General features: G+C 41.0%; 1 protein-coding gene across 1 annotated transcript in view; it reads left to right on the top strand.

Moving 5' to 3' along the window:
* Positions 1-27,909, top strand: part of LOC140076143 (3-hydroxyisobutyryl-CoA hydrolase, mitochondrial-like) — a 222,309-nt gene that overhangs the window by 111,057 nt on the left and 83,343 nt on the right. Inside the window, exon 5 of the mRNA XM_072122650.1 lies at positions 6,160-6,241. Coding sequence (XP_071978751.1) covers positions 6,160-6,241 — 82 coding nt within the window. The remainder of the gene's footprint in view (positions 1-6,159; positions 6,242-27,909) is intronic.

Raw genomic sequence — 27,909 nt, 5'->3', positions numbered from 1 at the left:
GCATGCGGCACTGTACGCAGAAATCAGAGAGGTCTCCCTAAGTCGCTGCTTGGGCAAAAACTTAAAAGGCACGAAAGCAGGGCACTATGCAGCGACTCTGTACTGTGTGTTAAGTACAAGGACAAGAGAGAGGTCCTTGTATTAACCACAATACATGAGCACACCACCACCCCTGTCCCAGTACGAGGTGCCAGTGCAGAAGCCCCCAAGCCAGACTGTATTTTAGATTATAATAAATACATGGGAGGGGTGGACTTGTCTGACCAGGTGCTTCAGCCGTACAATGCCATGCGGAAGTCGAGGGTGTGGTACAAGAAGCTGGCCGTGCACATCATGCAGATGGCATTGTATAATGCTTATGTGCTGCATCGATATGCCGGCCAGAGGGGAACTTTCCTGGAATTTCAAGAGGTGGTAATAAAGTACTTTCTTTTTGGAGACCAGGAAGGGGAGAGTGCTAGCACATCTGGAAGTGAGGCCACATCACGTATTGTACCAGGGCAGCACTTTCCAGGAGTAGTTCCCCAATCAGCCAGCAAGGGAAGGTCACAAAAGAGGTGCAGGGTGTGCTCCAAAAATGGCATTAGGAAGGACACCATTCATCACTGTGAGACATGCCCAGAAAAACCAGGGTTATGTATGAAAGATTGCTTCCGAATTTATCATACATCCCTGGATTTTTAGAGTACCCTGTTGTTACCCTGACGCACAGCTTATACATCATGCCGCATGCCGCATCTTCCCTTCTAAGCTTTGCCATGTGCCCAGCCTGTAGATTACTGTCCCGTATGCTTTACCCGGGAAAACATGCATCATGATTTTTAGGGCGTTTGTCTCCCATGGCAGCAGCTGGGCACAAAATGACATAATGGATATTTTTTACTATGCACTATCCATTATGCACTTTTTCAGGGGTCCACCTGTGGGGTTAAAATGCTAACTATACCCCTAGATTAATTCATGGAGGGGTGTAGTTTCCAAAATAAGGTCAGTTCTTAGGGGTTTCTACTGTACTGGCCCCTATTGCCATCTACAAATCTTTCATGATGCCAAAAAGAAAAAAAAAAGTACAATGTCTGTGCTCCAACAAGTTATTCCCTTTTGAGCCCTGCCGTGTCTCCATCCTACAGGTTATTGCCTCCTATGGGGTATTGCCCTAACCGGGGTAACCCGCAGAATGATTTTTGGGGTGTTTGTCTAAAGTGGCATGAGTTAGGCAAAATACTTTTGTCACTTCAATGGCATATTTGATAAATTGCAATACAATTGTTTCTCTGCACTACTCACTTTGTATTACATTTGAGCCAGCACCTTAGTGGTTAAAATGCTCATACAAACCTACATACATTCTTTGAGGGGTGCCCTTTCCAAAATGGGTTCACTACTTGGGGGTTTCTATTGTACTGGTACCTCGGGGGTACCCCCCATTACCAATCTAGTGAAAACGAAGCTTGAAAACCTAAATTGTGCTTCTTTATTCCTGACCCCTGCCGTGTGCCCAGCCTGTAAATTATTGGCACATGTGAGGTATTGCTGTACTCGGGACAACCCGCAGAATGATTTTTGGGGTGTTTGTCTAAAGTGGCATGGGTTGGGCACAGTACATGAGGCACTAAAATGACATTTTTGAGATAAAAACACAATTTTTACTCTGCACCATTTACTTTGCACTCAATTTTGGCCAGCGTGTTGGGGGTTAAAATGCTCATACAAGCCTACATACATTCTTTGAGGGGTGCCCTTTCCAAAATAGGTTCACTACTTGGGGGTTTCTATTGTACTGGTACCTCGGGGGTACCCCCCATTACCAATATAGTGAAAACGAAGCTTGAAAACCTAAATTGTGCTTCTTTATTTCTGACCCCTGCCGTGTGCCCAGTCTGTAAATTATTGGCACATGTGTGGTATTGCTGTACTCGGGACAACCCGCAGAATGATTTTTGGGGTGTTTGTCTAAAGTGGCATGGGTTGGGCACAGTACATGAGGCACTAAAATGACATTTTTGAGATAAAAACACAATTTTTACTCTGCACCATTTACTTTGCACTCAATTTTGGCCAGCGTGTTGGGGGTTAAAATGCTCACCACAACCACCGATAAATTCTTTGAGGGGTCTAGTTTCCGTATTGGTATCATTTATTGGGGTTTCTATTGCACTGGCACCTCACGGGCCCTGCCAACATGACATGGCACTCCAAATCCAAACATGTGAAAACGGAGCTGGAAAATCAAAATTTCACTCCTTCCGTTTTCATCCCTTCTGTGTGCCCAGTCTGTAAATTATTGGCACATGTGTGGTATTGCTGTACTCAGGACAACCCGCAGAATGATTTTTGGGGTGTTTGTCTAAAGTGGCATGGGTTGGGCACAGTATATGAGGCACTAAAATGACATTTTTGAGATAAAAACGCAATTTTTACTCTGCACCATTTACTTTGCATTTAATTTTGACCAGCGTGTCGGGGGTTAAAATGCTCAGCACAACCACCGATAAATTCTTTGAGGGGTCTAGTTTCCGTAATGGTATCATTTATTGGGGTTTCTATTGCACTGGCACCTCACGGGCCCTGCCAACATGACATGGCACTCCAAATCCAAACATGTGAAAACGGAGCTGGAAAATCAAAATTTCACTCCTTCCGTTTTCATCCCTTCTGTGTGCCCAGTCTGTAAATTATTGGCACATGTGTGGTATTGCTGTACTCAGGACAACCCGCAGAATGATTTTTGGGGTGTTTGTCTAAAGTGGCATGGGTTGGGCACAGTATATGAGGCACTAAAATGACATTTTTGAGATAAAAACACAATTTTTACTCTGCACCATTTACTTTGCATTTAATTTTGACCAGCGTGTCGGGGGTTAAAATGCTCACCACAACCACCGATATATTCTTTGAGGGGTCTAGTTTCCGTAATGGTATCATTTATTGGGGGTTTCTATTGCACTGGCACCTCACGGGCCCTGCCAACATGACATGGCACTCCAAATCCAAACATGTGAAAACGGAGCTGGAAAATCAAAATTTCACTCCTTCCGTTCTCATCCCTTCTGTGCGCCCAGTCTGTAAATTATTGGCACATGTGTGGTATTGCTGTACTCGGGACAACCCGCAGAATGATTTTTGGGGTGTTTGTCTAAAGTGGCATGGGTTGGGCACAGTATATGAGGCACTAAAATGACATTTTTGAGATAAAAACACAATTTTTACTCTGCACCATTTACTTTGCATTCAATTTTGACCAGCGTGTCGGGGGTTAAAATGCTCACCACAACCACCGATAAATTCTTTGAGGGGTCTAGTTTCCGAAATGGTGACATTTTGGGGGGTTTTCTATTGTACTTTTACTTCAGGGGCTCTTCAATTACACTGTGGCACCACAAAATATTTGCAGCCAAATTGGCCTTCCAAATTCCCGGTATCGCTAACTCTGTTCTGGACATCGATGTGCGGGGAAACAGCAGCTGACATCCACATGTCTGGTATTGCCGTACTCGGAAGAAGCAGGGCAAGAAATTAGGAATATATATTTACCTCAAATTCCTTCTGAATGTATCCGTTTTAGGGCTAAATTGGAAAGATTGAAATCAAAAATTGAAATTTCAAAATTTCCACTCCATTTTCATATGCTTCCGGAAAAATAATTAAAGGGTTAACAGACTTCTTAAATGCTGATTTGAATAGGTTGAGATGTTAGGTTCATAAAATGGTGTTACTTGTGGGGGTATATAGTACATAAGCCTTTATAGAGCACTTCCAAACTGAATTGATCACCAAAAAGTTTGCATTTTTCAAATTTCAAGAAAATCTGAGAAGTTGCTACTAAAACTTCAAACCTTCTCACATCCATAAAAATAATGGAAACGTAAAACAAATTATGGATATAAAAAGAAGACCAATGGCAAAAGGTTTCTATCAAAAAAAATTTGTGGTATCACTTTTTGTCTAAAAATTATAACATTTGAAACTTTGAAAATAGTCATTTTTTTCAAATTTTTCCTAAATTTTTGAATTTTTACCCCCCAAAAAAGGAACGGATCACTGAAATGACACTACTAACATAAACTACAATGTCTCACGAGAAAACAATCTCAAAATCACAGAGATATCTTAAAGCGTTGAAAAGTTATTACCACAGGAAGAGACACTGGTCAAATTTCCAAAAAAAGTTGCGAGCCTTAACCTGCAAACAGGCTGCGTCCTTAAGGGGTTAAAGGATGATACAAAAAAATCAACAATGGTAACACACACACATCAGCTACAAGAGAAGTACAGGAAGTCTCCAGGTTACACACAGGATAGGTTCTGTAGGTTTGTACTTATGGTGAATTTGTATCCAAGTCAAAATAGGAATATTTTGTCAGTAACTCCAAATTTTTTTTCCTTGTTTGTAAGTCGGGTGTTCTTAAGTAAGGAACTGCCTGTAAATGAAGTAACAACTTCCAGACAGGACCGTATATATATATATATATATATATATATATATATATATATTAGACATATTATAACACTCTTTATATTATTTTATTACCTTTTAATGCAGTGCTAGGGACAGCAGACACATCCTGTTCTGGGTGGATACAAACAGCAATTCAGTTAGTTTACTCAATGCAGGAATTCACTACTGCTAATATTAAAAAAAATGATTTACTAAGTACAGTGTTCCAAACATTAGCCACAATTTGGCAGGAGTCAATAAGATATTGCACATTTTTTACAATTCATTTCATTACGGTCACTTGCTGTCACTCCACAAAGAGACTACAAATAAATCCACTGACCTACAGTTGATGAATTGATAGTTACCGTATATTCCGGCGTATAAGACGACCCCCCTGCTTTCCTGTTTAAAATATAGAGTTTAAGATATATTCGCCGTATAAGACTACCCCTTTTCCAATGCATACAAAACACCAGTAAAAATTAAAAAAAAACAGATTTGAATTTAGCATGGTCCTTTTTTTAATTTAAATTCTTATGACATGCAGGTATATAGCAGGAAAACTGTCGCTCATAAACATAAGGCATACAACAACAACATTACCATTACAGCACAGCCCCCAGTAGTATACAGCACAGCCCCCAGTAGTATACAGCAGAGCCCCCAGTAGTATACAGCACAGCCCCCAGTAGTATACAGCACAGCCCCCAGTAGTCTACAGCACAGCCCCCAGTAGTATACAGCACAGCCCCCAGTAGTATACAGCACTGCCCCCAGTAGTATACAGCACAGCCCCCAGTAGTATACAGCACAGCCCCTAGTAGTATACAGCACAGCCCCCAGTAGTATACAGCACTGCCCCCAGTAGTATACAGCACAGCCCCTAGTAGTATACAGCACAGCCCAGCTTAAAAAAAAAAAACTTATATACTCACCCTCCGGTGGCCCCGATGTGCTGCACTGCTCCCCCGATGTCCGCGCGGCTCGTCTTCAGTGTTCCGCGCCGTCTTCTTTCTTCTGCTGGGTGCCGCCATTGATCTTCCCCGGCAGGCGCCTAGCATGATGCGCCGCTGCTGACGTCATACTAAGTCTCCATAGCCGACCAGAAGGCACTGTGCCGGTAAGTATAGACTTACCGGCTATGGAGAGGGCTCAGCCCGTGAGCCCTCTCCATGCACCGGGACCCGACCGCCGCCATGAATACACTGGCGGATTACCGAAATATACGGTATTCTTCTTTCCAGTCAGAACTTCCAGACAAATTCAATCTTCTCTTTGTAAAGTGTGCAAAATAGATATAATAACCTTGACATCATCATACTTTAAACATCATCAACCTTTTATAAGCCTACACAAACTCCCAATCCTTCCTACAAAAATTTAGGTCACCCCTGCCTCATTTATTTAGTACCCTTCAGCCATTTTGTAACCCCCTTTTGACAAAAAAAAGTGTCTTGGTCACTTCATAAATACACATGCAAGCTCCAAAGATGTTCTTTTGAAAATAAAAACTGGAGCAGTGATATACCTGTGTCACCGGGTTTGCTTTATGATTTTTTTGGTGCAATTTATACCAGAAGGCTAGTGAATTCTGTTATCTACCCTAACTGTGCACTTTGTAACTTCAAGACAATAGAATACATATTCTCATTGTATTATTTTGCAAAACTGTAAAGAACCAATCACATTTGCTGATGTATTTCTATTGTTCTACTTAGTCTCTTTTCAGGAAACAGTGTTGAAGAAATTATAGACAACCTGAAACAAGATGGTTCACCTTTTGCAAATCAACAGCTGAAGGTAATTATTTGAGTCAAGATTCTGACACATAAAATTACGGTTTAAAAAAAACACTTAATTTTTGTGATCCAGGTTCATTTTTGCATGTTGTGTTCAGGAAACAAAATTTAACAACTTTTGAACATGTTTGTTTGCCTTTGATCTGTCACTAATTGAAAATCAGTTAATTCTACTCTATATGCATCAGCTTTCTAAAAATAATACATATACAGACAGTCCCCGGGTTACGTACAAGATAGGGTCCGGAGGTTTGTTCTTGAATTGAATTTGTATGCAGGTCAAAACTGTATATTTTATAATTGTAGATCCAGGCAAAAAAAAATTTTGCCCCAGTGACAATTGGAGTTTAAACATTTTTTGCTGTAATGGGACCAAGGATTATCAATAAAGCTTCATTACAGACACCTTACAGCTGATTATTGCAATCTGGGATCTGGGATGCTTTGGTATACCAAAGCATTCAGAAAGCTTCACCAGAGGTCAAAGGGGTCTGTCTGTAAGTCGGGTGTCCTTAAGTAGGGGACTGCCTGTATTTTTGCTTCAAACAGCAGCTATGTGAAGGCTTTAAGTTTCCTTGCAACTGTTCACACCAAATAGCTCTCAATTTTGACCATTTCAAAAGTTGACAGCAGGTATCAGAATATTGTAGTTCGTAGATCGGGATGAATGAAGATGCGGGCCCGTCAAGATCAAGCTATAATCCTGCAATGTTGATCCTGAAAAAGGCTAAATTATTTATTACACAGGGCCCAATATCTTTGTTAGGAAAAATACATTTTATTCTGACTCCAAATATGACACTCATTAGTACAGCATCCTTTGTTTCAGTATAAATGAATCGTCCTTTTGTACTATTTTATATTATTTATACTACCATTTATATTATCTATTCAGGCCAGTTGGACATCAGGGTGACGGAGCTCAGTTAATGTGCGGGCCATCTTGGTCCGCAACCTTTTGGTGGGTTTTTTTCTATGTTGTTCATCCAGCGGGTTCAATAATTAACTTTTTAAAATCTATAGGTCATTACGGACGTTGTGATGCTATATATGTGGGGGTTTTTATATGATTTAGACTTTTTTCCCCTTATATGTCTCTTTATGTGTTTATGGGGTTTATGGGCATTTTTATTAATTTGTTTAATCTGCCAACGATATATTGGACCCTGAGTGCTAAGTAACAGCGGACGCAGAGCATTAAGTGGTTAACCTGTGTGATAGGAGATGTCTTTTCTGTAAGAGCAAAGAATGCCCTTTTACTGACCAAGGTGTAAAAAGATTATTATTAAGAGCTATTTACTATTCAATCAATTATTTGTACATTTTAATTTACAGGGGGTCATGTTTGCAGGATGCTGCTTTCTTGAGTACAGAACACAAGGAAGGAACCACATGTTGTTGAACAAAGTTTTAATACACACTTGCAATCACTCAAGAATGTTGCTGTATAATAGGTCTAACTCAGAAAATGTTCCTTAAACCATGACACTTCCTCCAACACCTTTCACTGACTTCTTTACACACTTTAGTTTCTGCCTTTTCTAAGTTTGTCAACAAACATAATGGGACTTATTTACTAAGGGTCCGCGGATAGCATTTCCGTCTAACTTCCCAACGTTTTCGAGATTTGCGCTGTGAAGGGGACTGTGTCATACGTGATCAGATTTTGGCGCAGCGGTGCTGGCTTTCATGCGACAGAATTCGGGGCGGGCCGTCGGACGATCCGACGGATTCGGACTGGGTGGAGGACTTAACATTCAAATTGTGTCGCATCCCAATGCACTTACGTACACCGGGAAGAAGATGGTGAACTCTGTCAGGCCTGAGCGGGGAACTGACACATGCAGGAAATCGGGTACACAATCTTAGTGAATCACGGTACAGTGCCTTCTGGTCGGGCCAACCACATCGGGAAACGCACCAGGGACGGGTAAGTAAATATGCCCCAATGTTTCCTACCAGAACCAAATAAATTAACCCTTTCCCAGGTAAGGACATATCTTATATGTCCTCACATGGAGGTACCTCTGTCATAGAACAGTGTACCTCTGTCATAGAACAGTGATGGTGAACCTTTTAGAGGCTGAGTGCCCAAACTACATGGCAAAACCCACTTATTTTCACAAAGCCGACACAACAAATTAATCACTTATTGCTCCCTGCTGTACGACAGCTTTAACTCATTAACTGCTAGGCATTTCTGGAAATTTTTACAATTTTGACATTTACAAATAAAACCATAATTACATTCAAAAAATGATACTAAACCCAACCTAATCATATATATTCTGAAAGCAGACAATTTTACAATTTTTTCCATTAAAGCGTTTATAAACATAGGCGCCTTCATGCATACAACTTTCATGACAAAAAATGTGCTCCAAACAGAAAATATTTCTTTCACATCTCTTAAATGTAATAGATGAATATGTGTAGAGTTCAGAGATACCTCATAATCATATGTTTACATTAATAAATCATCACAGTATCACTAGAACTGAAATAACTAAATATCTGATTTCAGCTACAAATTTTAAGATTCAAACTGCCAAATATAGCAGTAAAACTGAATAAAAGGCAAGGGCAACCCTAATACCTATACATTTTTGGAAAGCGGACAACTAGGCGATTTCATGTGCCTTGATTAACCCCTTAAGGACACAGCCATTTTACAGCTTAAGGCTCAGCCCCATTTTTTGTATTCTGACATGCGTCACTTTATACACACTTTATAACACACTTTATAAAAGTTATAACTTTTGAACACTGTTTTTTTTGCTGCTAAGTTTTGCATTTATTTACAAAAACAGGAAAAATTATGAAATTATGAAAATTTTCGAAATTCAAAATAATCGTGTTTTCAGGCAGATAGATTTACCACCTAAATAAGTTGCTGAATAACATTTCCCATATGTCTTCTTTACATTTGCATAATTTTTTAAATTTATTCTTTTTGGATAATTTATTTTGATGTCAAGCGGCTTACAAAAAGTATTGATTTTCCATATTTTCAGAATTGACTATTTTGGGGATTATTATGGTTTTGAATTAAATTTTAAATGTTTAGCATTAAAACCACCCTACATAGTAAACCCATTTTCAAATCTGCACACTTCAAACTATCAGAAGCACCTTTTAGAAAGATTGTTAAAATTGTCTTTATTTTCAACACAACGCCCTGAGCCATTGGTATTCAAAATATCTTTAAGTCCTCTTATGGTATTTCCACTCCGAAGCGGCGTCTCCTCTAAGTGTCTCAGCGGTGGTGGATAGTTTCCGTGTTACTGCTCGATCCTCCGGTCGGGGAACTCAATCTCCTCCACAATAGTTCCGCTCTCCTTGTCTCCTCTCCTATTTGTCACTCGGAAATGAGAAGAAAGGACACACAATGGTGCAGTAGGTTCACAACTCATTAAAATCTTCTTTATTGAGATTACTCACACATAAAAACACGCTCGGTAAAAGTATGCCAGACTCAGAGTTTCGCCTGAAATGGCTTCTTCCGGAGCTTACGGCGTATTGGGATGCGTATCATTTATACAAAAATTACTACCAATAAAACTTAAATGATCAATGAACTTCATATTTATGTTATATATTTTACAATAAAAATGATCTATACAGTTATTCTGTTATATGAGTTTGGACGATTTTTACTATTCATTATATAGTTTTTAAAGATTATATAGTCAAAGTGTTATTATAATTGACACTCATCCCAATACGCCAGTGAGCCCCGGAAGAAGCCATTTCAGGTGAAACTCTGAGTTGGGCATACTTTTACCGAGCGTTTTTATGTATAAGGCCTTTTTATACTTTCACCTTTGTGAGTGTTCTCAATAAAGAAGATTTTAATGAGTTGTGAACCTACTGCACCAGTGTGTGTCCTTTCTTCTCATTTTCGAGTGACACTTAGGGGAGACACTGCTTCAGAGTGGGAATACCATAAGAGGACTTAATGGTATTTTGAATACTGAAGGCTCAGAACATTGTGTTGAAAATAAAGACAACTTTTAAATTTTTGAGTACCGAGACCTTACATCAAAAAGGTTCCACGCATGTTTATTAGTATTATTCAGAACAGGAGAACGTAGAGGCGAGGGGTGACTGTATTTAAATTGTTTTGAACATGGTGGTTTTTGACCATTTTATTCCTCTTTGCGCCATTCCTCCTTTGTTTTTGCAAACATAGGGAATCACATTGTGTTTTTAATTGTATCCTGAACATTGATGCCTCCAACGGACCTCCTGGACCTATTATCCAGAGGAACCTGTCTGGAATAGCTCCTTGTTTACACCTGATGCGTTTCTGCAGGTCAAACACTAACAACTCATATCTGACCAGCTCATCATAGGTCTCAATAAGTGCTTGCCCATAACATTGTAATATCTGGATACCTATAAGACATTTCATTCCCCCAAGACAAACAGCCTCATCACTAGCTAACTCGGGGTTAGTCGGCTGAAAGGGAGCCGGAGGAGAGGCTCCGGACAAGGTACCGCCTCCATGTTTACTCTGTAGGGACATATTAAAATCAATGTACCAAGCCAATTGTTAAACCAGTTAGTGTTGACATCAGCTCAGGTAAATGTATAACCCCATGCTGTATTCTCACAACAGCATGGGGTTGTTCTCAGAAACAAAATGAGGTGAATATTTTGGCAGGTATAACCATTACATTATAATGACAGAAGGTCGAGAATGACACCAAGGAGATCATCTATTACAGTGGAGAAGTTTTTCTCCTACGCGAAAATGAAACTTACTCATAAGGTCTCCAATTCAATATTAACCAGAGGCAAAAATATATTTATTGTTGGTCCCATATTCCCCTTTTACATATACATCAAAACCAGGCATGTCAAATTGAAGGGACTTATATGGAGCGGTGAAAAGTAACCCCATATGCTACTGGAGTATAATTCCACTGACAATATTTGGAATATAAAACTAATATAGATTGTACCATGGATGTAGGATTTACCATACAGTACACAAAGATGTGGGGTGTGCTCTAATGCATAAGGATCTGCATATATCCACATGTCACATTCTTTGTTTAAAAAAGACAAATGAAAATATTGGGACTTATTTACCAAAGGTCTGCAGGCGCACTTTCGTCGGACTTTCTGACTTTTCTGGTTTTGCGCAGCTGTGAAAGGTATTTAACAGGGGATTGTGTCGCATGTGATTGGATTTTCACGCAGCTGCACTGGCTTTCATGCAACAGAAATGGGGGGGGGGGGAGGCGTCGATTCGGACTGAGCGGGGGATTTAACTTTCAAATTGTGACGCAAGACAATGCACTTACGTGCACCAGGAAGAAGAAGGTGAACTCTGTCTGACCTGAGGGGGGAAGCAACACACGATCTTAGTGTTTTGCGTCAGAGTGCATTATCATTGTAATGATCAATGTACTTTCTGTATTCGTATATATACCAAATTTTGTGAGTGGAATTATACTCTATCTAGGCATCATAAGGGGTTAATTATCACCGCTCCATATAAGTCCCTTTATTTGGGCGAGGGTGCCCATTAAGATGGCTCTGAGTAACACCTCTGGCACCCATGCCATAGGTTCACCACTACAGGCACAAGATACTTCCCGTCTTCAAAGGGCTATAACTTCCGATCCCTAGCACCTAGAATCTCTTCTCATTTAAAGTGAGAATTTCAGGTGTGATTTTTATATATAAATATCACCACTGACTGCACTTTTCCCAGGCACCTAAATACACGGCTACATTTATATGAAAGAGGAGATTCTCTATTTTTTGACAATACATTGATTTTGGGTGGAAAATTAATCATTTGCAATGGATTAAATTAAAAAATGCTCCACAAATTTTGATACCCCATGTCTCCTAAGTACTGTACACTGATACTCCATATGAGGTGCTGTATTATTTTTCTTTTTTTAATGTGGACCTATAGGGACTTATTTTTTTGCCACATGAGATGCTCTTTTCTGGTACATAATTTTTTGTTCGTTTACCATAACATAAAAATAGTATATCATTTTTATTCTATGGGTCAACACGATTACGAAAAAGAAAAGAAAAGAAAAAAAAGAAAATACCATAGAGATCTAAAAGATTATAAAACTGGTGAAATATACAATTGGGGACATAAATCAAACAGAATCCAATATAGAGACCATCCACAAATTAACGAAGGGAGTGATACTGAAACTAGTGATCCCTCAGGAATAGAAACAGAATCTGAAGGTAAAGAAAACAGAAGAGGCAACGTTAGAAACCAAACACCTCAAAATACACACTCTAATATAACAACTTCCTCACAAATACCCCCACCCATCGCAGAAGGCCCTCCTCCTCATTTTTTAAGAGATCGCCTGAAATGGGGTTTCAGAGATCAGAGAAGAGGACAGATCTATCACAGAGGGAGGACGAGAGGAAGGAGAAAGGGGAAGCATTAGAGAATGCAACAGGACCTGCAATGAATAATATGCAGATTATCAACTTATCCAGACTTGTACTGACAGGGGCACAATACTTAAGAAAGGCTTACATTTTTGTCTACCAAGATGCCTCAATAAGTTTGAATGCATTAAAGATTTGCATCTTTTCGGAAGAAAACTAATATACAAGAAAATTTTTAAGGACAAATCTAGAGATATGTTACAAAGAAATGATTCCCTGACAAACATAGAAAGAGAAGCCTTAGAGTGTTTAGAGTCTCTATCATCGGAAAACATCTACATTGTGGGTATAGAGGATGATCTAGAAGTCCTGATTATTATTTAATTCCGAGGTAACAGAGAGAGATATGTCAAAAGAACATGAAACAAAAAAGCTCAAATCCAAAATCCAAAAACATGCCCGCTTTTGAAAAGAGTCCACAAGTAGACCTGGTCACGGCAGACATACTAGCACTCAAAAATGATGTGTTTAAAGGAAACCTACCACTTCTGAAGGTAGGTATGAGATACAAACACCGGGCACCAGCTCAGGGTGAGCTGGTGCCGGTGCTTAGTCTCGTTAGTGTTAAAACCGCGGTATCGCGGTTTTAACACTTTTGAAACTTTCTAGCAGAAACTGCTTCGGCGCTTCGTGCACACGATCGTGCGCGCGCCTACATTGGAAACGCCGCAGGCGTTGCGCGCGCACGGTCGCGCGCAGCGCCGAAGCAGTTTCTGCTAGAAAGTTTCAAAAGTGTTAAAACCGCGATACCGCGGTTTTAACACTAACGAGACTAAGCACCGGCACCAGCTCACCCTGAGCTGGTGCCCGGTGTTTGTATCTCATACCTACCTTCAGAAGTGGTAGGTTTCCTTTAAGGAAAATCTAAAAAAAGATGAAAAAACACACTAACAGAACTGAGGAATATGGAAGACATAGTCTTCAAGAAGTCAGATAAAGGTAGCAATGTAGTCCTGTGGCCAGGATCTATATCCTATAGCAAATAAACAGTTGCATAATAAATAAATGCTATAAAGCTTTATGGGCCGATCCGACCACAGACTTTCAGAAAGAATATGAAGCACTCATAATGGAGGGATAAGAAAATCAAGCTATTAGTAAATCAGAAAAAAACTTTTTGGAAAATAAATACCCGAAGGTGGCAACATTTTATATGTTACCAAAGGTGCACCAAAACCTGGAATGTCCACTGGGAAGACCAATCATGTCGGGTATTGGAAGTTTAACAGAGAGAGCCTGTCAATGGTAGATAATGAATTACGAAAATATGTGTACATGCTACAATCTTACACTAGAGATACGATGCAAGTCCTAAAAGAGCTAGATGGCACCACACTGGATGACGATGAAATCCTAACAACGTGTAATGTGGAGAGCCTGTTCATGAGCATGGGGCATGATATTGGTTGCAAAGCAGTGGAATATTTTCTACAAAGGGACATGGAATACAGCCCAATACGGAGAAATTTCCTACTCAAACTTTTGTGCTTGGTTCTCACTAGAAATTATTTTACTTTTAACGGCCGTTTTCATTTACAAATCTACGGAACGGCCATGGGCGTGGCATATTTTTAGGTTGGTGGGAGGAGGAATATGTATTTAAAGGAAACTATCTGAATTGGAAAGAACATATGGCGCCGTTATATAGATGATGTGATGTATATTTGGAGGAGGAATTACATAGACCTACAAAATTACTTTGCGGGCCTTAACAATAATGATCTCAATATGAAGTTGACTGTGGAATACAGCAAGAGAGAAATCCAATTTTTAGATCTCAATATCTATAAAGGTGAGGACAAAAAGATTGAAACAATGCTGTATAGAAAGAAGATGGCAACAAATAGCATCATAGATGCACGCAGTGCTCACCTACCTAGAACCATTCAGGGTATCCCAAAAGGGGAATTCTTAAGAATGCGGAGGAACTGTTCAACCTTTGAAAAGTTTAAAGAAGGAGCCAAAGATCTAAAGGAACGTCTGAGACAATGACACTACAGCAACAGATCTATAAAAGCTGCTTACAATGTAGCTTTAAGAACGGAGAGGAAAAAGAAAAGAAGAAAGACAAAGAAGTTAGATTACACGCTTCCATACACAATGGACAGAAATGAAATCAATTCTAGACACACATTTCAAAATTCTTCAGTCAGATCCAGATCTGAAAGGTCATATCAGCACTAGAGCAAGCTGTGGGTATAGAAAGAGGACCACTATAGGGGACCTTATCACAAGCAGTCATTTCGTACACCAACAAATACAGAAAAGAAACAAACACCCAGGTTTCTTTCCATGTGGCACATGTACAGGATGTCAAATATTAATAAAGAAGAACAGTTTTGAGGATGGCAATGGCAATTCTTTCCAAATACAAGAACATATTACATGTGCATGAAGGGGAATAATTTATCTCTTACAATGCACATGTGGTCTCCACTATGTGGGAAAAACAAAAAAAAAGAATTGAAAACAAGAATAAGGGAACATCTAGGTAAGATAAAAAAAATACAAAAAGGATGAAGAAAAGTGCAAGAAGAATAAAGCTGTCTTCCAACCCACACCAGTGGCTAGACGCATGAATTTAGTCCATCAGGGAAGAATCAGGGATATAAGAGGATGGGCCATGTGCCAAAAGAAATTGAATATAAGAAGGCTCCAAACAGAGAGCAAATAGATCTTTAAAATGAACCCCCAATTTAGTTCCAATGGACTAAATGAATCTTTTAACTTTGGATGCTTCTTGTAACAGTCCTTGAGAAATAGGAATTTAAAAATAAATAATAAATAACAAATAATAAAAATACTAATGAAAACTTTTACAAATTATCAAAAAGAATAAAAAGAACAAATCCATAACATGAGATCATAATATAAATTAATATTTATGATATAAAGAATCATATAATTCATCAATGAGATTATTCCTATTCTAACAAATGGTAGCAACCTCTTCCTGTTTTTCTAGACATACAAAAATAAGCAGCAAGCTAGTACAATTACTGTCAATTGAAATGTTTCAAATAAAAAGCAAAAATGAAAGCCAAAATAATAAAATACAATCTTTCTATGCCTAGGAAGTCAGGCTAAAATAAATATGCTATTACCTTGCAACAATAAAAAGAATAATAATCAATCTAAGACATGATTTGCAGTGAAAGAATGTAATTGGCTGATCAAAATGCCAATCATTCTGCACAGAACAAAAGGCGCCAGAGAACGGGCGCGACTACCCCCAGAAGAAGCTGCATGTTAGAGCAGCAAAACGGCCGTAGGGTGTTTTATTACTGCAAGACTAGACAGGAAGACAGGAAAGGAAAGTGTTGCAATCTAGCTGAGAATACATATGCTGAACATACCTTAAGAGAAATTGTAAGAGCAAGTGCCACGGTAATGTTACCCAGGTCATAGGATCGTGGCGTCTGGTTTCAATAAGCTGCCCACAGCAACGGTCAGTGTGGGATACAGAGCAAAAGAAGCTAGAAGCTGAACCAGGCTCAGAGAAGAGACCGGGTAACAGCTAGATAAGGTCCACTCTCTACACTGCTCTTGGAGATACTTACTATGAGCAGTGAAAGATATAGGATCAAACATACAATAAGAAATGTGCTGAGCTCAGCTAACAGCTAGAGAAGATCCACTCTATACACTGCTCGTGGATATAACTACCTGGGAGCAGTGAAAGATAGAGTATTAAATATACAATAAGCTGAAACCCGGGATACAGCCATGCAAGACAAAATTCAGCCAGTCACAATTAATAAAGTAAAAGGATACTTGTAACCTAAGTGCTTGTGATACAAAGGCATGTAGACAGAGGTTATAAATAAAGTGCAACATTGTATTTGTATCTACTGATTATGGTCTTACCAGCACATAGAAGCAATCTGCAAAAACGATCCTAGGCAGTTGCAGAGTTTTCTAACACTTTACCTTCCTGTCCCTTTCTTTGAAAGTAAAAGCATGCACAAAAATAGAAGAAAGTAATAAAAAATATTAAACAAGTTAATAATAACAGGGGTTAATGTATGCATGCAGGAAGACAAGCTTCCTAATATTGCCCTAGATGTTATATATATGTTTGCAAATTTTATATTTCTTGTGCAAAGACATTTTAACCCCTTACCGACATGTGACGTAATAGTACGTCACATGTCGGGTCCCGGTACATGGAGAGGGCTCGCGTGCCGGCACCGATCGCGGGTGTTTTACCGCTGATCACCGTCAAAAAGACGGCGGCGCGCCATCTTTCCGTGGATCGTCGCTCCCCGTGATGTCATCGCGGAGCGGCGATCCGTCGCCATGGTAACTTCGGGTCTCACGAAGACCCGAAGCTACTTCCGGTTAACCCATTCATTACCATGTGCTGTCAGCACATGGTAATGTATGAGTAGTAAAATCCCCATATACTGCCATACTGTAGTATGGCAGTATATGATAGGATCGATCAGACAACCTAGGGTTAAAAATAGTAAAAATAAAAAAAAAAAGTTAAAATAAAATTATAGTAAAAAAACCTAAAAATTCAAATCACTCCCCTTTCCCTAGAATTGATATAAATATAAATAAACAGTAAAAATCATAAACACATTAGGTATTGCCGCGTCCGAAAATGCCCGATCTATCAAAATATGATAACGGTTTTTCACTGCGTTTAACCCCGTAACGGAAAATCGTGCCCAAAGTCGAAAATGGCACTTTTTTGCCATTTAAATTTTTTTTTTAAATTCTATAAAAAGTGATCAAAAGGTCGTACAGTCCTAAAAATGATAACATTGTAAACGTCATCAAAATCCGCAAAAAACGACACCGCCCACAGCTCCATACACCAAAGTATGAAAAAGTTATTAGCCCCAGAAGATGGCAAAATTCCCCCAAAAAATTTTGTACAGGAGGTTTTAATTTTTTTAAATGTATGAAAACATTATAAAACCTATACAAATTTGGTATCCCCGTAATCGTACCGACCCAAAGAATAAAGTAGACATGTCATTTGGGGTGCACAGTGAAATCCGTAAAATCCAAGCCCACAAGAATACGGCACAAATGCGTTTTTTTTACCAATTTTACTGCATTTGGAATTTTTTTCCCGCTTCCCGGTACATGGCATGAAATATTAAATACCACCATTTTGAAGTGTAATTTGTTACGCAGAAAATAAGCCATCACACAGCTCTGTACATGGAAAAATAAAAAAGTTACAGATTTTTGAATGTGAGGAGTGAAAAATGAAAACGCAAAATCGAAAAAGGGCCGCGGCGGGAAGGGGTTAATAATAACAAATAAACGTTACATCTTATTTGCCCCAATTTCCCCTTCCCTTTCTATAAATACTAAACTACTATTGGTGGTGTACACTGGGCAGAAAAGGACCACCTGTCTTTTGTATTAATCCGCACGATTACGAAAATACCTCATTTATATAGATTTTTTAATTATTTTCCTAATTTTACTGAATGAAAAGTAATTTGGCAAAAATCTTGTTAATTTTTAGCATCACCGTCTTTTCATATGCATATTTTTTGTATTTTTCGCCTGACAAATCTGGTTAAGGTTTCTTTTTTGCGAGAAACATTGTTCTTCTTTGGACTTAATTTAGAGTGTGTAACATTTTTTATGACTTTTTTGAGCATTTTTTTACAGTATTAATTAAAAATTATCTGTCAGGTTCGCTAGGGAGATTGCTGGGACTTCTGGTTCTTCTGGTGGTACCAGCAGCGTTCTCCGAACCCCGGCGCGTATCCGCGCAAACTCCACCTCTCGTCCTGGGCAGCGGCTGCTAAGATCTCGCGCTGTCTAGGAGTGGCTGGGACTTTGAACCTCTGCTTGGTGCTTGGTTGTTTCTGCACCATGAGGGGTTAATTCCCAGATGCTGTCCAGCACCTATCAGGTTCTGGAGGTGGAGTTCTGGCTGCATAAATTGCAGCTTCACTGGTCTCCTGTGCCAGTGTTTGAAAATCCCTTTCTCCACCTGGTTGCTGCTAGTTTGTATTGCTCTGTATCTGTATCTATATTGTTGCTAACTCGGCTAGTTTTGGACTTTGACTCTTGCTTACTGATTCTGCTTTTGACGTACCCTCTAGTTGTGACTCCGGCTTGTTTACGATTCTTTTATGTTTTATGTTTGTCAGTCTGTTTGTGTCCCCCTTCCCACACTTACCCAGAATATTTCGAGTCTTCAAGTAGTCGCCCCACGGTTTAGCGTGGGGGGGCTATAGGAAGGGACAGAGGTTGGGGCAAGCGCAGGGCACACTATCCCCTGTCTTTTGTGTACCAATCCTAACAGAAACACTGGCCACACATAGGTCTGCATCCTGTATCCGACCTGCTACATTCTCTCCTTCCATGGAGCCTTTGTCAGCTGTGGTCGCTCAGGTCCAGACCCTAACTCAGCTTGTTCAGGATCTAGCTTCCCGTCTCCAAATTCAGGAATCTATGCAGGTTCCACGGCAGACATCACCGCAGGATCCACTGCCACCCACGCCTGAACCTAAGGTTCCTCTCCCTGACGTGTTTTTTGGTGACCGTAAGAAATTTTTTTCATTTCGGGAGGGCTGTAAACTTTACTTTTCTTTACGCCCTCGTTCATCGGGCACAGAGATTCAAAGGGTGGGCGTGGTAATTTCCCTGTTGCGTGGGGATCCGCAAAATTGGGCTTTTTCTCTCCCACCTGACTCTCCATCCCGTTCTTCTCTTGACGCTTTTTTTTCTGCTTTAGGCCAGATTTATGACGAACCTGACCGGCGAGCACTTGCAGTTTCCCACCTCAGATCTCTGTGTCAGGGAAAACGGACAGCAGAAGATTATTGTGCCCAGTTCAGACAGTATGTGACTGACTCTCAATGGAATGACTGCGCCCTAAAAGACCAATTTATGTCCGGACTGTCAGACAGAGTACAGGACTTAGTCTTAGCTTATGCCGAGCCTCAGACATTAGATGATGCTATGACTCTGGTCATCCGAGTTGATCGTCGCCTAAGATCCAGGCGATCACCTCGGGTGTCCTCGGACTGTCAGCCAGCGGCCAGTCCGTCTCCAGGTAGTCCAGAATTGGAATCCATGGAGCTGGATAGCATCTCTCCTGCACAGCGGAAGCAACATCGAATAAGACGCCATCTTTGTTTCTACTGTGGAAGTCCTGATCATCAGATCAACACCTGTTCCAAGAGGCAGCAGCAGGAAAACTTCCGCTCCTAAGCAGTAGTCGGGGGGACTGCTTAGGAGCTCAGGTACTCCCTATTGTGTCTAGAATGTATTTACCTTGTACGGTTAAGTTTCAGTCTGTTTCCTGCACTGGTCGCGCCTTTTTGGATTCAGGTGCTGCGACTAATTTAATCGATTATAATTTTGTCTCTCAGTTTTGCATGTCATTGATTCCATTGTCCACTCCTATCCAGATGTCGGGTGCGGATTTGACCCCTCTACAGGCAGGGTTGATCAAATTCCGAACCCCGCAGATAAAGCTTATGGTAGGAGCTATGCATGAAGAATGGTGTTCTTTTCTAGTTATGGAAAACCTGTCTGAAAATGTCATTCTTGGTCTACCCTGGCTCCGGATCCATAATCCGGTAATTAATTGGGAAACTCTGGAGCTGGTTCATTGGGGTCCTCTCTGTAAGGAGCACCTGACCAGAGTTTCACTATGTACAGTAGTGACGGAAGATCAGGGTCTTCCAGGTTTTCTCTCGGACTACTCAGATGTGTTTTCAAAACCCTTGTCCCAAGTCCTTCCTCCTCACAGGGAGTTTGATTGTAAAATTGACCTTCTTCCTGATGCTAGATTGCCGAAGGGTCGTATATATAACTTGTCGGTACCAGAACGGGAGGCACTGAAGAGTTATATTGATGAGAGTTTGGCAATCGGACATATTCGTCCCTCTGAGTCGCCCACTGGGGCCGGGTTCTTTTTTGTTGAGAAAAAAGATGGTGGTTTACGGCCGTGTATTGACTATCGAGAATTAAATAAGATAACGGTAAAAAACTCAGGTCCCCTCCCTTTGATCCCGGATCTCTTAAATCAGGTTTCTGGGGCCCAAGTTTTCTCTAAATTAGATCTCAGAGGGGCTTATAACCTGATTCGGGTCCGAGAAGGGGATGAGTGGAAAACCGCATTTAATACACCTTTGGGGCACTTTGAATACCTGGTTATGCCCTTTGGTTTGAGTAATGCCCCAGCGGTTTTTCAAGGCTTTATGAACTCCATCTTTCATGATTACATCGGTGTGTTTATGGTGGTGTATCTAGACGATATTTTGATTTTTTCTCCTGATATGGTTTCTCACCAGCAACATCTCCGCCAAGTACTTACCAGGTTGCGCAAAAACCACCTCTTCGCTAAGCTGGAAAAGTGTGTTTTTTGCGTCCAGAAGGTTTCCTTCTTAGGTTATGTTGTGACTCCCTCTGATGTACAGATGGATCCGAGTAAGGTTCAGGCGCTCACGGACTGGGTTCGGCCTACCAATCTTAAGGCCCTACAACGATTTTTAGGTTTCGCTAACTATTATCGGAACTTTATAAAGAACTTTTCTGTGATTGCCAAACCCCTCACGGATCTAACCCGTAAGGGTGCTAATCCAAACAACTGGTCCCCTGCCGCTTGCTCAGCGTTTGAAACTTTAAAAGCGGCATTCTCGTCAGCCCCAGTTTTGGTTCAACCTGACCTCTCTCTACCGTTTGTTGTGGAGGTTGATGCCTCCGAGGTAGGAGTAGGTGCAGTGTTGTCTCAGGGGTCCTCCACTCTCACCAGACTTAGGCCCTGTGCATATTTCTCTAGAAAGTTTTCCTCTTGTGAGAGGAATTATGATATTGGTAATCGAGAGCTCCTTGCCATTAAGTGGGCATTTGAAGTCTGGCGACACTTTTTGGAAGGAGCTCTTCATCCGATAACTGTGCTCACAGATCATAAGAACTTAGTATATTTGGATACTGCTAAGCGTTTGAACTCACGTCAGGCTAGGTGGGCCTTGTTTTTCTCTCGCTTTAATTTTGTGGTCACCTACCGACCTGGGTCAAAAAATGTGAAGGCTGATGCCTTGTCCCGTAGCTTCGGGACTCCTGAGCTTCCAGCGACTACGGACAGTAATATTTTGTCTCCAGGTGTTGTGTTGGCAGCTGTCTCCTCCCACCTCTCCTCTCAAATTTTAGCAGGACAAAAATCTGCACCCAAAGACCTTCCGGAAGGCAAATTATTTGTTCCTCTTTCTTGTCGTTTGAGAGTGTTGGAGGAGACGCATTGCTCAGTATTGGCAGGTCATCCGGGAATGCGGAGTACCTTGGATCTCTTAAAGAGAAGTTACTGGTGGCCTCACATGACTAATGATGTGCACGCATTTGTCCAAGCCTGTCAGGTCTGTGCGCGAGGAAAGACTCCCAGGAGACGTCCTGAGGGGCCTCTTCTTCCGCTTCCAGTTCCCACCAGGCCATGGTCTAAAGTGTCAATGGATTTTGTCACTGATCTGCCAGCATCTCAAGGCTATACAGTGATTTGGGTGGTAGTGGACCGTTTCTCCAAGATGGGACACTTTGTTCCATTAAAAAAGTTACCTTCAGCTGAAGATTTGGCTGATTTGTTTATACAGAACATTGTACGCCTCCATGGTATACCAGATGATATTGTGTCTGATAGGGGCGTACAATTTGTTTCCAAATTTTGGCGAGCATTTTGTTCTAGACTGGAAGTTAATCTGTCGTTCTCCTCAGCGTTTCATCCTGAGTCTAATGGTCAGTCCGAGAGAATGAATCAGGAGATGATTCAATATCTGCGACTCTTTGTCTCGGACAGTCAGGACCAGTGGGTGAAATTCCTTCCGTTGGCAGAATTTGCTATTAATAACCACTGTAGTTCGTCCACACAGGTATCTCCGTTTTTCTGCAATTATGGTTTTCATCCACGTTTCTCTTTTTCATCTGTGCCTGTCTCTAATATTCCTCGAGCGGAAGCCATTACATCCAAGTTGCGCTCGCTCTGGTCACAAGTTCGGGAGAATATTCAGAGGGCACAAAATTCTATGGTCCAACAAACTGAAAGAAGGCGCACTAAATCTGATACGTTTGTGGTGGGGGATAAAGTGTGGTTATCAACAAAAAACCTTAAATTGAAGGTCCCCTCTTTGAAGTTTGCGCCCAGGTTTGTGGGTCCGTTTGTTGTTACTCATATTGTTAACCCGGTTTCCTTCAAGATTACACTTCCAGCAGGGTGGCGGGTACATAACACCTTCCATAAGAGTCTTCTGAAGCGCTATGTTGAGCCTGTTTTGCCTCTTTCTGACCCTCCTTCTCCATCTATTGTGGAGGGGAATCTGGAATTTGAGGTGGAAAAGGTGGTGAATTCCAGATGGGTAGGTAACTCCCTGCAGTACCTGGTCCATTGGAAAGGTTTTGGTCCTGAGGATAGGTCTTGGGTTCCGGCTAGAGATGTTCATGCTCCACGGTTACTCAGGTTATTTCATCAGACCTACCCTCAGAAGCCATCTTTAAGATCTAGGGGTCCGAAGGCCCCCCGTCAGGGGGGGGGTACTGTCAGGTTCGCTAGGGAGATTGCTGGGACTTCTGGTTCTTCTGGTGGTACCAGCAGCGTTCTCCGAACCCCGGCGCGTATCCGCGCAAACTCCACCTCTCGTCCTGGGCAGCGGCTGCTAAGATCTCGCGCTGTCTAGGAGTGGCTGGGACTTTGAACCTCTGCTTGGTGCTTGGTTGTTTCTGCACCATGAGGGGTTAATTCCCAGATGCTGTCCAGCACCTATCAGGTTCTGGAGGTGGAGTTCTGGCTGCATAAATTGCAGCTTCACTGGTCTCCTGTGCCAGTGTTTGAAAATCCCTTTCTCCACCTGGTTGCTGCTAGTTTGTATTGCTCTGTATCTGTATCTATATTGTTGCTAACTCGGCTAGTTTTGGACTTTGACTCTTGCTTACTGATTCTGCTTTTGACGTACCCTCTAGTTGTGACTCCGGCTTGTTTACGATTCTTTTATGTTTTATGTTTGTCAGTCTGTTTGTGTCCCCCTTCCCACACTTACCCAGAATATTTCGAGTCTTCAAGTAGTCGCCCCACGGTTTAGCGTGGGGGGGCTATAGGAAGGGACAGAGGTTGGGGCAAGCGCAGGGCACACTATCCCCTGTCTTTTGTGTACCAATCCTAACATTATCTTTTTTTTGCATTTTTATTCCCCGTCATTTACCGAGCGGCTCCAGTAACAATTCTGTTTTATTTCAAAGATTGGACAGTACCAAATATGTTTTTTTGTGTGTATTTGTGTTTTTATACTTTATTGAGTGCTTGTATGTTAAAGTGACATTTTAAGGGGCGGTCCCCTACTTAAGGACTTACAGACGACCCCTTGTGATAAATGTGACCCGGGGGAGGGGAGGCCTGCTAGATTCACCACCTTAAATTAACCTAATTGAGCCAGATTGTTGACAAAAACAGCATGTGACCAGTCTTCAAAGACTCTTGCAGGCAGATCGAATCCAGGAATTCCCATAGTCCCCCCCTCCCCCAGGCTAAAACAAAGAGCCATTAAAACTCTCAAATCACCAAGTTGAATAGGGACAATTATTAAGTTATGGTCTGTCTAACCAGAACACCAAATACATTTTTGGAATAGTTATCAGGAAATCATAACAATCCATTGTTCGGGGCTCTAGGATACTCGGTTCCAGAGATATCAATATCTCTGCATAGGACCATAGCAAATGGGTCAGGTTTAGTATCAAGGCGATCCAGGGATTCACCCGGATCCAACGATACCAGAACCATGACCCTACAACTTCCCCTGAGTAGCTGTGGCTCCTCCAGGGCTCTGGATGTAATACCAGGTAGGAGTGACCCATGACTCCTCCTCAGGGTAGACAGAGGTGTGTCCGCACATTATATAATCAGGCACCACTGAAGGGGCCTTATCTTTCACCTGGGGGAAACTTTAACATCAACAAGTGTAGGGAGGATCTAAAAGTGTGGACTATCCACCCCCATTAGGGCCACACACACAAAGGTAACTAGCTCACCAAAATGCTTAGACATGCAGTGCTGCCCTTGTAAATTGTGCTCTGTTTACTGTATATATCTATTGTGTGTACTGTATTGTCTAGTGTGCCCTTAAGGCAATTAAATATAAAATCTAATCTGTGTTGCTCTTTTATCTCGATCACGAATCTTACGTCCGGGTTTCTCGCTTATATACATGCTACCGGGTTGGTTCCTCACCCTATATAATCCCGTTACGGACCGGTCTTATATTAACCCCTTAACGCCGAAGCCACTTTTCACCTTCCTGACACGGCCCATTTTTTCAAATCTGCCCTGTGTCACTATAAGTGGTGTGGGGAATTGCTCTGGTAGTTGACTGGTAGCAGTGCAGAAAGTAGGGACACAAGCAAGTTTAAAGTCCAACTTTAGTGTTTATTCACACTTGCAAAACAGAACACAAATTCAGCCTTGGCTTAGGCACATGCAAAAAAAAGGTTACAAAAGTAATTCCTGCCCGGCTAGGCGCTGTCTAATACATTTGGCGGACCCTAGCTATCCGGCTACCAGGCTGCCGGGCACACGCTCTTGGCCAGAAGCAAGACAGGAGACCCTTAGTTACCTTTGCTGTGATAATGCAATCTTACTTTCAGCTCTCCAGATAGGGCCTCTCCTACTGCTTCTGGCCTGCAGATTAAATCAGGCCCTAACGAGGCCTGTGACCTGCACCTGTGGGCTATACAAAAGCCCAGGACCGAAGCCCGGGTGGAGTAGGAGTCCCACTACCAGCCTACCCCTACTCCATAATAAGCAGGCCCAGTACGGACATTACAAATGTGTCTGTGTTAGCTAGGCCAACACAGACAAAACAGACTATTCCTGCTTATCATGTCTGCATTAACCCTTGGGTTACTGCAGACAAACCCAGGGCTTTTACCACCAGCATTTCATCTGCCTGTAAGACAGATAGTGGTTTTTCCACACAACACCTCTCACTTTCTCACATAGGTTATAACTTTGGAACGCTTTAACATATCCAAGTGATTTTGAAATAGTTTTCTCGTGACACATTGTACTTCATGTTAGTTAAAACATTTTGGTGGTATGTTTTGCATTTATTTATGAGAAAATCAGATATTTTGTGAAAATTTGGAAAAATTAGCAATTTTTGAAATTCAAAATGTTCTACTTTTTCCACACGAGTCATAACAGCAAAAAACGTAATAACTAACATTCACCGAATGTCTACTTTATGCCTCCGTGGTTTTTTATGCATGCTCTTATTTTTGTAAGATGTTAAGGGGCTTTGAACGTCAGGTGCAATTTTTCACATTTTCGTAAAAAAAAGCAAAATCCTGCTTTTGAGGGACCTGCTCAGGTTTGAAGTCACTTTGAAAGGCGTAAATAAAAGTAAAACCCCATAAATTACAGAAACTGCACCCCTCAACGTATGTAAAACAACTTTTATGAAGTTTGTTATCCCTTTAATTGGTTTACAGGGGTTAAAACAAAATTGGATGCAATTTCGAAATTACATTTTTTTTGGCTAAATGAATGTGTTTTTCATAAAATGTACAAATTCTCAGTGGATAAAATACCAAAACTCTCCACAAAATTTGATACCCAATCTCTCCCTTGTATAACAATAACAATATGTGGTGGTAACTACTGTATGGGCACACGCCAGGGCATCGAAGGGAAGCTGCGCCATTCAGAGCAGATTATGCATTGTCACTTTATAATGGCTATACAATCTTTTTTTTGGCAATTTGGACATATAAGGGCTTTTTTTTGCGACATGAGATGCACTTTACAAATACTTCATTTTAGTGGGTCATTAGCTTTTTGATGAGATTTTATTAAATCTTTAATGTATGGAGGAAAACAAAATTGTCTATTTTGGGTTTCCTTTTTTTGTATATTTTGGGGGTCGTACACCATGCACTAAAAATACTATAATATTTTTATTCTATAGATCACTACGATTACGGTGATATCTCGTTTATATAGTTTTTTATATATTTTACAATTTTACAGGAAAAAAATGAATATTAAGAAAATCTCATTTGTTTTTGCATCGCCATCTTTTCGGAGATATAACGTTAATATTTTTTGGTTGACAGAGCTAGTTTAAGGCTTATTTTTTACGTGTTGAGTTGTCGTGTTCAGTGGTACCTTTTTGATGCACATAACTTTTTTTAATCACTTTTTGGAACACTTTTCTGAAGGGATTTTATGAAAACTTAAATTTTTGGCGAGTTTTTCAGGTTTTGTTTTTACGGCGTGCACCGTACAGGTCCAATAATGTTTTTGACTTATTGTACAGATTGTTACGGACGTGGCGATACCAAATATGTGTGTGTGTGTGGGGGGGGGGTATGGTGATTTTCAGGTTTTTTACTTTATTAGATGTGTATTGGGAATGTTTGTGTTTAGGGGACTTTAACTTTATTTAATTAATTCTTTTTATTAAAAAGAGTGTTGACTTAGTGTTTTTAACTATTTTTCTTTACTTTTACAGGTTAGCTTGAATCCACTGATCGCTTGTTCAAGCTATTCTTCACCTAATACAGTGTAATACAGATGTATTACTACTGCGCATGCTCAGTGTGTCACAGCCGGGTCCTTCCAGAAGGCAGGACCCGGAAGGAGATTGCGCAGCCCCGGGCACTGGCAATCGGAGCAGCGGATCCCCCCCCCCCCCCCCCGGTAAGCGGCAATTACACTTAAATGCCCCTGACACGCTGCGGTCAGCGCCAGAAGCTTGATGTACTATTACTGCATTTTGCGGGAACGCACCACCCGCCATGCAGTAATAGGGGTCAGGAACGTTGCGGTTTCCTTCACACCCCTCTGCCCATTGTGACCTTTGGTGAAGCTCTCTGAATGCTTTGCTATAGTCGCAGACTGCAATGATCAGCTGTAAGGTGTGTATTACCAAGCTTTATCGATAATATTTGGTCCCGTTACAGCAAAACATTTTTGAACTCCAATTGTCACCGAGGCAAAAAAAAATATTGTTGGAGCTACAATTATAAAATATACAGTTTCAGCTTGCATACAAATTCAACTTAAGAACAAAACTACAGAACCTATCTTGTACGTAACCCGGGGACTGCTTATACAAACTTGAACTTGAACCAGGGCTGGTTTAAGACCAATACACTACTCTACAATACTTTTTCATTGTAGAGCATTGTCTGGCATGCAGACGTGGGTCACTCGGCAGATCTCGAGGTTGCCCAGAATAGGATCAGATCCCTCGG

Source organism: Engystomops pustulosus, chromosome 8 (assembly GCF_040894005.1).
Source record: "Engystomops pustulosus chromosome 8, aEngPut4.maternal, whole genome shotgun sequence".
NCBI lineage: Eukaryota > Metazoa > Chordata > Amphibia > Anura > Leptodactylidae > Engystomops > Engystomops pustulosus.
This window is presented reverse-complemented; position numbering and strand designations above follow the sequence as displayed.